The sequence below is a fragment of the Pleurodeles waltl genome, chromosome 9 (assembly GCF_031143425.1).
Source record: "Pleurodeles waltl isolate 20211129_DDA chromosome 9, aPleWal1.hap1.20221129, whole genome shotgun sequence".
Classification (NCBI taxonomy): Eukaryota; Metazoa; Chordata; class Amphibia; order Caudata; family Salamandridae; genus Pleurodeles; species Pleurodeles waltl.
This window is the reverse complement of record NC_090448.1, coordinates 396,966,422-396,982,890: the sequence shown is the minus strand read 5'-3', so window position 1 is coordinate 396,982,890 and position 16,469 is coordinate 396,966,422. Positions and strand designations below refer to the sequence as shown.

General features: G+C 41.2%; 1 protein-coding gene across 2 annotated transcripts in view; it reads right to left on the bottom strand.

Moving 5' to 3' along the window:
* Positions 1 to 535: 535 nt before the first annotated feature.
* Positions 536 to 16,469, bottom strand: part of VEGFB (vascular endothelial growth factor B) — a 227,393-nt gene continuing 211,459 nt past the window's right edge. The window contains exons 5-8 of one of the 2 annotated variants that reach the window (XM_069207104.1): positions 15,153 to 15,185; positions 14,767 to 14,853; positions 8,533 to 8,664; positions 536 to 3,411 (exon numbers count right to left, since the gene is read on the bottom strand). In XM_069207104.1, the coding sequence (XP_069063205.1) occupies positions 3,390 to 3,411; positions 8,533 to 8,664; positions 14,767 to 14,853; positions 15,153 to 15,185 (274 nt within the window). In that variant the 3' untranslated portion in view covers positions 536 to 3,389. The remainder of the gene's footprint in view (positions 3,412 to 8,532; positions 8,665 to 14,766; positions 14,854 to 15,152; positions 15,186 to 16,469) is intronic. The other variant, XM_069207105.1, reaches the window with a different exon arrangement.

Here is a 16,469-nt window from a genome sequence, read left to right as displayed (position 1 = left end):
CTGACATGGTCAGCAATTTATAAGTTGATAAAAAATTAAAATTATATCTGACCCAAGAATCTTTGAAAAGTAGCTGTTCTGAAGTATAAACTGAGCAGAGCTCAGGGAGACTCCCGAAACACGACAAGCAATAGAAAATCTGAGGGACTGGAGCCTCTGTGTCGCCTGCCTGGGTAGACTTTGGGTCATTTTTAATGATAACAATAAGTTGTAAAAGTGAACTTTTTTAAAGATACCCCAATGCTGGAGAACCTATAATTTAACATATGGCATGTAGGTGGTGTTGGATTTGCTATGATGGAAAACGTTGGAGCTTAAAGTTCAATAAAAGAAAGTAGCAGGTTAGATTAAGCTCTGGAAATGTGTAAGAAGTGGACTATCTTTCAGTGTATGTGAGGTCTACAAGTTAATCCACCATCCAAAGTGAAAGCTCACCTCTCACCAGATATTGTGGCCTCCAAATCAGAGACTCCTTCAGCAGAGTGACCTGGTACCTCAAGTCTCCTATAAAAGTACAAAGATGAAAGGAAAGAGCAAGGCCTACAGTTTTTAATGCCAGATGGAATGTTATTTTCTAATATAGATCTAAATATATATATATATATATAATAATATGTATATAAAATATGCATTTCTTTACATGAACATATAAAACATCAGCAAAAAGTGTACATCAGTTTTTTTCACATCTAAACGACTCACAAGGAAGAAGGTGCGTAGGGTTCAACATTCACAAGATTTTCTTCAGAGCTGGGCAAGTTTGAGGGAATGTCCCAGGATGTAGTTTCCAAGAATTGTTCATTTATGAAGAATCCGTGGACATGGATTACATATGGCAAAAGTACAGAGATGCTCCTGACTATGTTGCTTCCTTGCGCCAGAATAACTTCCATATTGAAACTAACTGCAAACAAAAGGCGTAAGGAGGGGGACTGTGGTAAAATACTCCATAGACAGAGCCACCGAAATTATACAGAAATGGGTGCAACATATGTGCAAAATTATGCAGCATAATGCATCACGTTCTGTGGTACTGTTTTTCTCACAAATTTGTCCTCTTAACACGTTAATACTGTCTGACCAAATCTTTTACCTCGTATTCAGCAACAGAAAGTTGACCATTTAACCTTGCATAGGGTCTCCCACTGCGCCACCATGGATGGCACTTTTAAGAGTAACATTTGATTATTTTGTGCTAGCTACAGATTGTTTTCAAACCTCTAAATTATACAGCAGGTAATGGATTATGTGGCACTTTTGCGAATTCCACATAATTACGTAAATCTACTTGCTCTGTTCATTGGTTAGCTACACACTGGAGACAGTTCATTCACCCCTCAAGGCACCATAGGTGGCACAGATCCTTTGCATAGAGCTCTACTTTTCTTCACATATTTCAGGCCTGAACTCTTTGAAAATTGTGCCCCACAATTTGGATGCTGTTGTTGAATGTCTGCCTCTTGAGATCTGGCACTGTGTTTGTTTAAATAACAAAATAAGCAAAACCGGTAAGCAGGCTGTGACAAAGCTGGTACAATTACTTCCTGAAATGGTATTAATCTTGTTATGAGATCTAGGTCACTCCTTGCCATAAGGACATCTCTACAAAGAATTGGTTGCCAAAGACCAGGGCTCTGATTTAGAGTTTGGCAGATGTGTCAATCGGTCAGACACGTGACGAATTTCTTATCCCCCTTATTACAAATACATTATATCCTATGGCCCCGGTGATAAGGCGGGCAGATATACGACGTGTTTGTAGTGAAGTATCCATCTATCAAACTATAAACCATGCCCTGACAGACTGAGAGTTTGGCAGGTGAATTAATCCATCACAAATGTGGTGTATACACCGTTTGCTATATCACAAGTGCATGCTACCCTATGGCACTTGTAATATGGCAAATGGATTGAGTATCACATCCATGGAACTCCAAAGAAGGCTCGCCGTAGGTTGGCACAATGACACAGTACACTGCCTGGAATCTTGTCTGTATATAATGGGTCATGCATTTCCAACAGAACTGCCATTACATGACTTAGCCAAGAAACTGAGCAGGTGTTATCTCTGTCAAGGCCACTTTACGACAAGGCTGTGGTTCGGTGGGACCCTCATTTTCTAATATGACATTCCTGTCATGCTAAACAAGCACCAACAGATGTGGCATGGTCAATTTCTGCAATGCTTACAAAGTAGGTAAGAATAACTCAGGGGATCACATTCAACACAGCAACAACTCTTCCACAAACATTAGGCCAGCAAATCGACAACCGTCCCATTGACTTTCTGGAATGTGCAAGATGTTGTAGGTGAATAGTAAGTACTGCTGTATCTGAAAGTCTGGCCAGAGATTCTAAAACCTGAAGACATGTATCATGGCATGGAGGCAACAGCTCAAAAAAGAAAGAACAGAACAGATTTTTATATCAGCCCAGACAGTGTCTTTTAAAGAGACAATTCTACACTTCTATCTCTCTCACACATCTCCCCGATTGTCTATATGTTGCTCTCTTCTCCCATCGTGCAGTGCCTTGTGTGGGGAAAAAAAGTGGCGCTGCACATTTTGGCTCTGACCCAGCGTAAGTCACTGCTGACTTAGTGGACTGTGACTTTTAAGACATAAGCGGTGATTATTTTTAAATCTAAACAAAAGGGGTCAAAGATTAGTCTAATGCTACTAATAAAAAAAGGGTGATGCTACAGAATAAGGTGGGCAGTCGCAAGAAACATAAGTCATTTTACCAGCCACCGTTCCACTTTTCTCTGCTGTGCACATCTGGTGAAGTGGTAAACAGCTTCACCCATGCTAACTTTTCTACTGATTTCTTAGCATATATATTCAGTAAAAACATTTAGCAGTTTTCCCTTGTCTATAGCGGTCGTTTACATTCCTATTTCATTCAGGCAGTTTTGGTGCATCTTTAATCCCATGGATGGGTCTTTGCAGTTCAAAATCTAGTGTCCATCTTTCTTGTGTCGCTGAGCTTACTTTTTTCAAAGTTTGGTTTCGTTAGTACAGGTTTTGGCACAGCCTGTCAGGGGGCAAGGTGCCTTGGTCCTTATTTAAAACCGCGGTTATGTATACACATATTCTCCCATGCACCACTTCTTCTCACTCCAGCTGATGGCAGCTTATGGCACAGAATGGATGCAGGAATTGGTCGTTGTGTTCTTCTTTCACCCACTTCACAGATGATCAAAGGTGAGACTTTCTGTCCCTTTGCCAGCACCTCCAGCTCCCGCTTCCTGCTAGCATGATGCAAGTGACAACACAAACTGGGGGAAGTAGGCAGACAACCATCTACACCTGTAGTACAGAGACACATCAGCCTCGAAAATCTACAAGTTGACGACCACAGGCCACCAGCAGCTCTAATTCCCCTTCTGCTCATCTCCGAAGGTTCTCGCATCTGGGGGAGAAGAAAGAACCAGATATTAAATTATGTTTAAATTAGTGGTAAAAAGTTGATTAGGTAAACCAGCGTGACTTACGTATTTTAATATCAATAAATTTTTAGTCACTGGCCGTTTTCTAAGGCAAATACAGGTTGTCTTGTTTGAGCAATGTGGTCTACACACACACAAACAAGGCCTTAACCCCTTAGCTGCTGGGCCTTTTCCCCCCCAGTGCTGAGCCCTTTTTTGGCTATTTGGGGTAGTTCGCGCTTAGGGCTTCATAACTTTTTGTCCACATAAGCTAACCACGCCAAATTTGCGTCCTTTTTTTCCCAACATCCTAGGGATTCTAATGGTACCCAGAGTTTGTGGTTTACCCTGGAGGAAACCAAGAAAATAGCCAAAATACAGTGAAAATTTAGTTTTTTCCAAAAAAATTGGAAAAAAGGGCCGCCGAAGAAGGCTTGTGGTTTTTTCCCTGAAAATGCCATCAACAAAGGGTTTCTGGTGCTGAAATCACTATCTTCCCACCTTTCAGGAACGGGCAGACTTGAATCAGAAAACCACATTTTCCAACACAAATTTGGCATTTTACTGGGACATACCCCATTTTTACTATTTTTGGTGCTTTCAACCTCCTTCCAGTTAGTGACAGGAATGGGTGTGAAACCAATGCTGGATCCCGGAAAGCTAAACATTTCTGAAAACTAGACAAAATTCTGAATTCAGCAAGGGGTCATTTGTGTAGATCCTACAAGGTTTTCCTACAGAAAATAACAGCTGAAATAAAAAAATATTGAAATTGAGCTGAAAAAAACAGCCATTTTTCTTTATGTTTTACTCTGTAACTTTTTCCTGCGATGTCAGATTTCTGAAAGCAATATACCGTTTTGTCTGCTGCACTCTACTGGTTGCGGGGATATAAAGGGCTTATAGGTTCATCAAGAACCCTAGGTACCCAGAGCCAATAAATGAGGTGCACCCTGCAGTTGGTTTTCATTCTATACTGGGTATACAGCAATTCATTTGCTGAAATATGAGGAGTGAAAAAGAGGTATCAAGAAAACCTTTGCATTTCCAAAATGGGATCTAGATAAGGTTTTGAGGAGCACTGGTTATTTGCACATCTTTGAATTTCGAGGTGCCCATACTAGCATGTGAATTGCAGGGCATTTCTCAAATAGACGTCTTTTTTACACACTCTCTTATATTTGGAAGGAAAAAATGTAGAGAAAGATAAGGGGCAATAACACTTGTTTTGCTATTCTAGGGTTCCCCCAAGTCTCCCGATAAAAATGATACCTCACTTGTGTGGGTAGGCCTAGCGCCCGCGACAGGAAATGCCCCAAAACACAACGTGGACACATCCCATTTTTTCACAAAATACAGAGCTGTTTTTTTGCAAAGTGCCTACCTGTAGATTATGGCCTCTAGCTCAGCCGGCACATAGGGAAACCTACCAAACCTGTACATTTTTGAAAACTAGAGACCTAGGGGAATCCAAGATGGGGTGACTCGCGGGGCTCTGACCAGGTTCTGTTACCCAGAATCCTTTGCAAACCTCAAAAAGTGGCTAAAAAAACAAGTTTTCCTCACATTTCGCTGACAGAAAGTTCTGGAATCTGAGAGGAGCCTCAAATTTCCTTCCACCCAGCGTCCCCCCTAAGTCTCCCGATAAAAATGATACCTCACTTGTGTGGGTAGGCCTAGCGCCCGCGACAGGAAATGCCCCAAAACACAACGTGGACACATCACAGAAAACAGAGCTGTTTTTTGCAAAGTGCCTACCTGTAGATTTTGGCCTCTAGCTCAGCCGGCACCTAGGGAAACCTACCAAACCTGTACATTTTTTAAAACTAGAGACCTAGGGGAATCCAAGATGGGGTGACTCGCGGGGCTCTGACCAGGTTCTGTTACCCAGAATCCTTTGCAAACCTCAAAAAGTGGCTAAAAAAACAAGTTTTCCTCACATTTCGGTGACAGAAAGTTCTGGAATCGGAGAGGAGCCACAAATTTCCTTCCACCCAGCGTTCCCCCAAGCCTCCCGATAAAAATGATACCTCACTTGTGTGGTTAGGCCTGGTGCCTGCGACAGGAATAGATCACACAACGGTCAATGTTGGTCCTTACGTGAGGCAGCTGTTGACCCTGGGGTGATCCATTCCTGACACAGACACTAGGTGTAGGCACTCAAGTGGGGTAGTGTTTTTATCAGGACAGGTGAGGAGTCACTGGGTGGTAGGAATATTGTGGATCCCAGCATATTCCTGTAGTTTGTGTGACAGAAATGCGAGAAAAATTGAGTTTTTTTTCAACATTTCAGCTTTGCAGGGTATTCTGGGTAAGAAAACTTTGGGGAAGCCACACAAGTCACACCTCTGTGGACTCCCCCGAATGTCTAGTTTCCAGAAATGTTTGGGTTTAGTGTGTTTCTCTATATGGCCGCCGAATCCAGGACCAAAAACACAGGTGCCTGCCTTACAAAACCAGTTTGTTTTGCCATCTCTGCTATTGGCTAAACTGTTGCTCTAAAACACTAGCCTACGTAGACAGTCACAAAATCGATGGTGTGTGAGATACGTGCAACAGTAGAGGCCACCTTACCTGCGCTTCTTCCCTCAATCAGCACGTACTTTCAAGACACTCAAAAAACACCTTGTCACATACCATTCTTCACAGTCTTTAGCACATCCTGCGCCCAGTCCAACAATCATTATTGGTGCTCCCACTCCCTCCTCCTCGGATTCCCTCATTACCACCCAGCAAAAGTGCCCTTCATCTCTCCATAGACTTTGCTAATGTACTCAGCTATTTACATAAAATACAGATTTGCTCTTTGCAGTAGGCATATAAACCTTCTGCGCTTCTTTATGGCACTAAAACTGCCACTAGACAAGTCGGACCCTTTTCCCCCCAGGGAAACCACACACATATTGACAAAAGTGATATATATATGACAGCCAATCACCTGAAACTCAACTCAAGCAAAACCGAAATAATCCTCTTTGGCCCACACAAAAACACCTGGGACCCCTCATGGTGGCCCACCACGCTAGGCCCTGCACCCACCCCCGCCAACCACGCACGCAACCTCAGCATCATCCTAGACTCCTCCCTCTCGATGACCCAACAAATCAACGCTCTCACCTCCTCATGCTTCAACACACTCCGTATACTGAAAAACATTCAAATGGATCCCCACAGAGACCAGAAAAACTGTCACTCACGCACACATCAGCAGCAGGCTTGATTACGGAAACGCCCTCTACGCCGGCACCACTCTAAAACTCAAGCGTAAACTACACGCATCTAGAACTCAGCAGCACGACTCATCCTCGACCTCCGCCGACACGAACACATCTCTCCACACCTCAAATCCCTCCACTGGCTCCCTATTGACAAAAGGATCACCTTCAAGATCCTCATCCTCGCACACAAATCATTCCACAACACAGGCCCTGCCTACCTCAACGAGAGTCACCTTCCACACCCCCACACGAAACGTCCGCTCAGCTGACCTCTCTCTCGCCTCTGTCCCCCGCATCAAACACACCACCACCGGGGGCAGATCCTTCTCCTACATTGCACCCAAAACCTGGAACGCCCTCACAACCCACCTTTGCAAGACCCAAAACCTACTTCTTTTCAGGAAGGGCCTCAAAACCTGGCTTTTCGAACAGTGAACCTCCCAGCCCCTTTCCCTCCCCCCACCCCCCCCCAAGCGCCTTGAGACCCTCACAGGTGAGTAGCACACTTTATAAATCTCTTTGGTATATATATATCTACCTCTATATATATATATATATATATATCTATGTACATAGATATATCTATAGATATATCCATGTACATAGATATATCTATCTACATAGATATATAAATATAGATCTATATATAGATCTATTTTTTTGAGTTGTTGTATGGTTTCCTTGGGGGCCAAAATGGCCCCCAGGGAAACCCTACAACATCTAAAAAAAAAATTGCCCCCACAGGGTGTCACCCTGCCCACGGGCGACCCCCTGTCATTTTTTATTTTTTTTTTATTTTTTATTTTTTAAAAAACAATACCCGGGGGGGGGGGGGCGCGATCGCGCCCCCCCCCCCCCCCCAGGGGGCACCTACCTTTTTTTTTAAAATTAATTATGCCCCCGGGGGGCGGCCCGTTTTCCAAGGGGGCCGCCCCCCCAAAGTGAAATCCCTGGCGTCTAGTGGTGTTTCCCGGCCCCCGATCGCAGCTGTGCTGCGATCGGGGGCCAGGAAACACTTTGAGAAGGCCTCGTAAGAAAGGGGAGACTCTCCTCGGGTGCGACGATTTATTGATACCCTTCCTGGTGTCGGCCACTGGTCGTGACCCGCACGCCGACGCCCGCAACGAAGAGGTTAAGCATATATTCCCTGTGGGGTAGTAGCTGTTTATATTGTGCTGCACGGACGGTGCGCTAGAGCTGCTCCGCCTCCAATTAGTTGCAACCGACTCTACTCACAAGATCACACACTTCAGATTCTATGCAGACAGGGACAGTTTTCTAAGCATTCTCGACAGTCAGGATGATAGGTTACACCTTTAGCACATAAGGTATAGTGCAGTCACAGCAACAGGCCTTACTGTGACGATGCAACACCTTCTTCCTACTTGCATGTTGCATTTTTTAGGGCTCAGAAATACTGGCCAAAAGAAAAAGACTTAGTATTATTTAGAGCTTGGCGGATCGGATATTCATAAAAAATTGTTGGATGTCCTGCCCACCTTATTTTTAGAGTGTATATACACACAGCATTTGTAGCAGATGTCCTTCACATGCGAGTACCCTCTTAGGGCAGACAGGACACCTGCCTATATTTGGCAGATGTTCCACATGCGCAAAATTCCAAGTGCCCTCCTCAATCTCGAATCACATGAAAGGCTAACCTCTGCACCCCCACAGGGCAACAACTGCAGCTTAGATTGACTTGATATACACCCCCTACCATCTGATGTACACATGCATACACAGTAATACCTACAGAACTGCTCTTTGCACCTTCTCGCTACACGTGTGCTGTAAGATCAATTCATTTCCTTTCCCCAAAGTGGGTTACTTACTTTGTATTGCTTTCTCTGGAAATCCCACTCTCCCCTCATGGGTGGTACTTACTTGCAGGTATGCTCATTCAGCTCCTGGCCCTTGGACCGACAGCGATCAGCGCTCCTTTTGCAGGTGCACTCACAGGTGTGTGGGTCCTGCTGCTGCTTCCGCCGATCTGGGCATGGAGCACAGGAACGGGGCCTGTATAGAGAGGAGTGTAGAGATCAGATAATCAGACACCCAAATTCAATAAAGATTCAACCTACACATCTAGGTTTCTGGAGGCCCCCATTGTGGCAACAGACAGATCTCTCGAAATGTGACCGAACCATGAACACTTCGTAAGACCGCACTGTTGGTTTAGAAGCCTGTTCATGGAAAATGAGTGATTTATTCCCAAATAAACATGCAGCCAGAGGGAAGAGAATTCCCTTTCCACACCCTATATGATATTTCTGTTTCACTTTCTTAACAACTAACTAGTAGGAGGATTAAATAAGTAATTCTAGGAACTAATGCATATGGAGAAACATGTGATGGTGCTTAAATCATTTTTAGGATATGCAATTAACTTTTAAGTCTGAAATAAACCGATGTACACTATTCACAATGTTATTCAATCTCTAAAGCAAATACATTTTTTATTAGTTGCACGCTAAGGGAAATGTATATATTTATTGGCAATTAGTTTGACAAGAGAATATCCTTCATTAACTTTCACTCCAACCTAACTGAAGTCAAATGGAAAAACACTAAAATTCAATATATAGGAAAGAAGATTTTTTTTACTGAATTCTGCTTACTTCACTGTGAGAGGACAAATGAAATGTGTGACTTACTTATCTGGGGAATTATTTGCATGGGTTCACTGTGCTTAATCTATCAGACAAGAACTTCTATTAAAGTGGAGAATATAAAGTAAATTTAATGTCTAGCAATTGCATTTAAATATAATACATGTATGTGGCAGTATGTCCTCAATTCCAAGAAATAGTATTTCAAGTATAAAAAGATGAATGCCTTTTCCAAGTGACTCATACGGAGATTACACAATTACTAACAAAGAACAATGTTATTGCAAAATTATTTATTTATTTGTAGAGACTATTTAAACTACCCTGAGAGAACTTCCATGGAGATACTAGTTTCTGCTACAAAAATCTTATTAATGAAAAGCTGAATGGTTTATTCCTTGAGAATTATTACTCCAACCCTTTCAATAATGGCAGATACATTATTGGGATAAAGTCCATTATTCACAGAGGTGCTAAATAAAAAAGGACAAGTAGTTTATTCCACAGAGGTGTCATAGGTAGCTTGCTGCAGGACAACCTGATTCACACTAGATTTTCAGGATATCTACATAAGATATATTTACATACAATTAATCTAAATTGGATATTACATATTAGTGTCTATCCTGAAAAATCCAGCCTGAGCCCCTTGCACCTACCTTGTAAATATGTATTATCGCCTCAGAAAGAAAATGACTCTATGTATATTACATCTGGGAACTATTTACATTTTAGAATGACAAATCCTCCAACAATGCAGGGTATGTTTGAAAGATAACCGTTTATTCACGATTCTTTTCCTTTACCAAGAGACTTTTTATTCTACTGCAAGACACCTTTCCTTTAGGGATGAATTCCAATAAATGTCTGATTTGCTTTAAAATGTTTCCTACATTTCCAAAGAACATTAAATCAATGAAGATGATTCGTACTGATTTCCTAATTTGCAGGGATACTCTTACTATATTTTGAGAGACTCTCTAATAGATTATTAAAATAATTCAGAGCAGTAGTCTCTACATTTTTGAATAGCCTAATCTAATATTTCCAGAAACTGGCTCAATCCTTGGGAGATTAATTTTGATATATTACATTATATTTACTCAGAACATTGATCTAGTGTGAGAACTCCATTCATTTGTTAGTATAACTCTACTCCTATATGTATGCTGATTACAAGTTCTATGTCAATCAACGTAAAGTCTGATCAATGTACCAGTATCCCAGTAAACTATGAGAAATTATTTTGTAATTCATTATCAGCTTAATTTTGTCAGGCTAATCAATAACTTGCAGATTTTCCATCTCTCTGAAGAAACCCTAGCTAAACTATTGTCCTATTTTTTGATTAGTCAATTTGTTGATACAACATATGTTATGTGAAAATGTTTTCTGGGCTATTGGGAAATAGCACTGTGTTGGAATAATGTTATTCTATTTTAGGTCTTATAGCAGAATCTTTCTTAGATGAAAACTAGGATTTGCAAGCATGTTTCTCGATTTCACAAACGTATCTGCTTTATTGTTTAAGACTGTTGAAAAATTTAGCAGTTGTTCTGTGTTCTGCAGAGTTCAATGTAATCTGTTAAGGGGATCCTCATGGAAGATTTCTTTATCCACGTGGAAAATGGTAATCTAGTTTTGAGCATGGTGAGCACTCATTCTCATTTATTAAAGGCAATTTAGAGCGATATGTCAATATATTGGGAGGATGTCGCCTTTCCTTGAGGAACTGTATGTTTTTGTGTTGATTTGTGAATTGCAGAAATGTCTCAATCTATTTGCAGAGTGTTCCTGCATTTCAGAATTTTCTACATGCATTATTGGATTAAAAGATTCTGATAATTCCCCCAGTCTTCTGGGAGACAGCAATTTGCTATATTTTTAATAAATGCCCACACTAAACAAATTAATTGATTTATTAATGTATGATTTCTTTATTTTTGGCCACATGTCCGCTCACTGGCAAGAATTTTGTAGTCAATGGATTCTGATATGTGTGTCAATACATCAAAAGAATAATATTTTATTCTTGAAGCTATATTTAATGTTTTCGAGTAAAGTATACTGCATTCAATTAATTATTATTAAAATATTTACAATTATTAGGCAGTAGATGCTTTGTTCTTGATGCACATATTAAGTGACAAATCATTAATTTCCTGAGGAACAACTTATGTGAGTGGTTATTTTTTTTTCATTTTAAGAGCAATAACGCAACATAAATGTATTTAATGTGTTCCATCAGTACTGTTTAATTTTCTGAGGAACAATTCTTTTGTCCAGACAGGTGAATGTATTGGCTGTTCTTTGGGTTACTGGTGGGAGCTGCAGCCATTGTATTAGATTAACATCTGTTTATAGAACTTTTAACAGATCCTTCATTACATTAATCATAATCAGCTTTAAAATGAAACCTATTTCTGAAGATATGTAATTTATTCTGGGACTGGTCTGGATTCTCAAGGATTTTTCGCACGTAACTGAAGCTGCTGATAAAACAATCTGCTAATGCACTGCGTTGCCACATTATGCAGCTAAGGTGAGTTCAACAGGTATTTTAGAGGGGTCAGGCAGCATAGGTGAAGACCCTCATCCAAATCCCAGGCTCATAAGCCTTCCTCTTGTCTTTATAACAGCGTAGGTGATGAGGTAGTGAGAGGAGTTATTAAGAATTTTATCTTTTGTGTTTTCATCTAACAGCCTTTGAATGTACTTCTTAAAATTCTAATAGCTATATTGATTCAGACAAAAAGGGCCCTGAATGTTTTCTTCTTTGTTATATGTGAAAGGGATGAAAATAATTCCCATTTATTTGTTTTGCTTCATCACAGTCGCCTCACAGAAACACTGGTCGTTATCTAGTTTGGGTGTTATCATTTGCTTTCTGGTTCTTGTGGCCTAATTGTTCTTAAATTTCGTCTATGTTAGAGATCTGTGAGAGGTGCTTATATAGTCCCTCTTTTGTCTCCGTGGGTGTTCTCAAAGTAGTCCTCTACATGTTGTCCTGTATATTACATATTGTCCTACTTTAATGCATGTAGATTGTTCAGGTTTGGAAAGTCTGGTCACCTGAAAAAGCAGCTACTCTGCATGTAAAAAGCAGACCTGGTTCACACAGCTGGGATCAGCAGATCTGTACATCCACAGCTTTCCCTTAGACCAGAAAAATCTGAAAGAAATCTGAATACATTATTTCATTTGTAAGTTACACTAAAGTATGGTGTAAATGAGGTTCCTTGAAGAGTGCCAGGAGTGGGCAATAGAAATGGTATTATCACGTAATTTTTATTTACCTTTTCCATGTTCAGAAACAACTGCAATGCCTTCTCCACTCTGCACTTTTGGATTTAAGCCTTGGAGGCTCTTAGTCATTAGTCTTATGAAAATGTGGAGTGCAAGAAAGTGCTGAAAACTCAACGTCTTTGAAGGGGGTTCGGAAGAATTAAAGTATTTACTTGGGAAAATATTTTCCAGATTAAGTAAAGGTAGAAACATAATGTTATACTTCCGATTAATCCCAATGCTACATCTGCTGATTTTCTGCAATGTACAGGATCTAGAGGTAAAAAACAGGAAATTTGCTATGATCCTAAATGTTGGTGATGAAGGTTGCGGGCTGTTGTGAACTAGAAAAAAAGGTGGAAATATCAATGTTGTGTAATCTAATTCTATTAATGTAACATTTACAAGTTTTCATGTAATTGATTCCTATTTTTTAGTCTACTACACAATAAATTCTTTGTTCCTTCAGGCCCCATTTTAATAATTTATAAGATGATTCTCTCGTTCAGGATTATTTTGTTGAATTTATTGAAATACTGATGATATTTTCCGTCTGAATTTTCCACCAACAGTATACTTCTACATTCGGAATGGTTTTATGATTTAATGGCAGGTTCACGTGGGATTCCTCTCTTTGTTACTGATTTGCGAATTTTATAATTTCCTCCAGTGAGACTGTATATTTTTTGCTTTGTAAACCGAGTATCAGTCTCCTGCCCTCACTCCCAGTGACATTATTTAGTGTTGGAAGTTTTCTTGTTTCTGTTGAATCTTCTGAGTGATCAGTCTTCTATCTTTGGTAAAACTAGTGCAATGGCAATGTTAATTCCTAATTCGTAAGGTTTTATAAATTCTCTCAACCCTTCAGACTGGTAGAATAAGTCCCTTTTAAACACACTAACCATACAAATGAATGCCAATGGTTCGAAGTGACTAATATTTCTTGACTGATAGATTTTAGAAGTTAAGTATTAGAATTAAGATACACCAGCTTGAAAATCTCCAGTTAGTACTCTTCTACCCTCCACCATAGTTTGCTGACTCATGCAACCCAAGTTAGTACTTCTGACCTGGTTAAGAGAATGGATTCTGTCACCACCAACGAAAACTCACGACCCCTCCGGGAGAATCTCTGAGCCAGTATTCAGACACAGACACTCCTATGCTTTGATGATAAGTAAAAGATGTACTTTTCATGGCAGCGTCAACATCCTAGGCAAATGGCGCCTCAGACAGTAAGGCCACACCTTCAGAAGCTTGTTATTTTAAGTTTCGCTTTTAGCAAGCTTGGCGTTATTTAATAATTGCTGGGTAGTGGATCATTCTACGCCCCCTTTCAGGACAAAAACTAAATGTACAGCCACCCCATGTGCCATGGGAGTTAATGGAAGGCCACGTCTGGACCACAGCGAGTACAAATGCTTAGGAGCTATACGAATCATCCCTGCTGCATGTCTGATTGGCGTTGAGGTCTCACTACTGAACATGACATATTCTGACTATGACTATCCATGCATTTATTTAGCAGTTTTATAAAGCATGGCACATCACCTTTTAAGTCACCTCTGAACACCAAAGTGTCAGGTTTGCACATACAGAGTTTTGAGTGGCGACCAGTGTCACTGATGTGCTTGCTATTATCTGACTGGCCACTCGGACTCTTCGCTACATGCAGGATTCTTCAACCTATTAGCTAACTATAGAGCACAATTGTTGCTGATACACATGCCACGTACTGATGACTGGTCACTACATACCACTGTTGTACTTGTTATACTCTGTCTCTCCAGTGTTGCACATCCCAAGCTCTGACCATTAGATATCACTCCTGCACATCCCCTACTTTGTCACGAGGTGTCACAACTATGCATGTCAACAGTGACTGACCACTACTCCGAGAAGTCAATGGATTGTACTGCTCCGCATGGCAGACTTAAACTGCTCATCATGTATTTGTAATGCATTACTGTCATTCCTACCTTTTCTCAGGACCGATTAAGGCTAATCAAAGTACCCCTCAGCCCCACCAGAGTCATCCAAAACTTGAGGTTCACATTCTCTAACTAGTCCACAACAGTGCTGTTAATGCAATGGTAATGTATGAGAATGCAAATGCTCGAGATGGAAATGTAGCTGTGTCTGCCTCCTGGCTCTGCTCCCGGAAAGGTTGGAAAGCTTAAAGAGCAGAAGGAGACATGCAGAAGTAGGCTTCTCCAATTTTTACTTTAAATGTTTCAGGCTGTGAAGGTTAACGGGAGCCAGAGGTTTCCACCGCTTTGGTTTCTCCTTGCTGTCTTTTGATGGTTTCGGCCTGTGAAGAAAAGGCTAATTCCTTTAGGGGACAGTAAGGTAGGTCAGGTACTGCAACCTAAAAGTGCACCATCCCCTGGAGGCCCCACCCATAGTCCCAGACACCCTTAGGGAAGGGAATCTTTGCGAGTGGGATAGTAGGGAGGGAAGATGGATGGAGGAAAAGAAAGAGGTACGGAGTTCAAAACAAAAAGAGTAAGAGAAGGCGAGAAAATGAGGATGACTGAAAAAAATGTAAAAGATTAGCTATGTTGCTGAGAAAAGTAGTGGGCGGAAGAGACATAAGGCATAGCCACTCACCGCTCTGGCTTTAATTTCGAATATTTCTTTGGTCTGCAAAACAAAGAAGATGAAGTCAGACAGTAAACAGTCAATGCTATGTGACAGGCTAGTGCGTATGATGCAGTTCTGTGGTGATGCAGCGTACAATGCTTTAGCGCCATGTGCTAAAATGTGCTAAGCTATGGCTGTTTGTACACTGCACATATTTTAAGGTTTATGAGTTATGCATGATGTGTGTATTGTTCTTAATTTGTACATCATGTAGTGAGTAATCTTTGGGTTTCCTTAGGTGTGTATATCACTGTATATTAGTGGGGGCCGCCACAGGTTGAGAAAGGCGGAGACGCCGAAACGCGTTCCTGTTTGGTTGTATTAAACCTTATTTAGCACATTCACGGAGTGCCGGTTGCCTTATTAAGGAATAAGGTGTTGTGTTTATGTTAGACGCGGTGGCGCGCGTCGTATCCAGGCACCATTGGCGGTCAGGAGCGGCAAGGGAATTGCCGTATTCAAGTGTTTATATTGAAAATGTCACTTACCCAGTGTACATCTGTTTGTGGCATTAGTCGCTGCAGATTCACATGCTGTGCATAGTCCGCCGTCTGGTGTTGGGTCGGAGTGTTACAAGTTGTTTTTCTTCGAAGAAGTCTTTTCGAGTCACGAGACCGAGGGACTCCTCCTCCTTTGTTTCCATTGCGCATGGGCGTCAACTCCATTTTAGATTGTTTTCCCCGCAGAGGGTGAGGTAGGAGTTGTGTATGTTAGTAATAGTGCCCATGCAATGGAATGAATAAGTATGTACAAAATAAAGTTTAAGTAATATATTTACAAATGTACAAATGTTGAAGATTACTTCCAAACGGCTACAGGCTCCCGGGGAGGTGGTTGGGCGCATGTGAATCTGCAGCGACTAATGCCACGAACAGATGTACACTGGGTAAGTGACATTTTCAGTTCGGTGGCATGTGTAGCTGCAGATACACATGCTGTGCATAGACTAGTAAGCAGTTATCTCCCCAAAAGCGGTGGCTCAGCCTGTAGGAGTGGAAGTAGTTTGAAATAAAGTTCTTAGTACGGCTTGACCTACTGTGGCTTGTTGTGCGGATAGCACGTCTACACAGTAGTGCTTAGTAAATGTGTGAGGCGTAGACCATGTGGCTGCCTTACATATTTCGTTCATTGGAATATTTCCTAGGAAGGCCATGGTAGCGCCTTTCTTTCTGGTTGAGTGTGCCTTTAGTGTAATGGGCAGCTCTCTCTTTGCTTTAAGGTAGCAGGTTTGGATACACTTAACTATCCATCTGGCTATACCCTGTTTTGATATTGGGTTTCCTG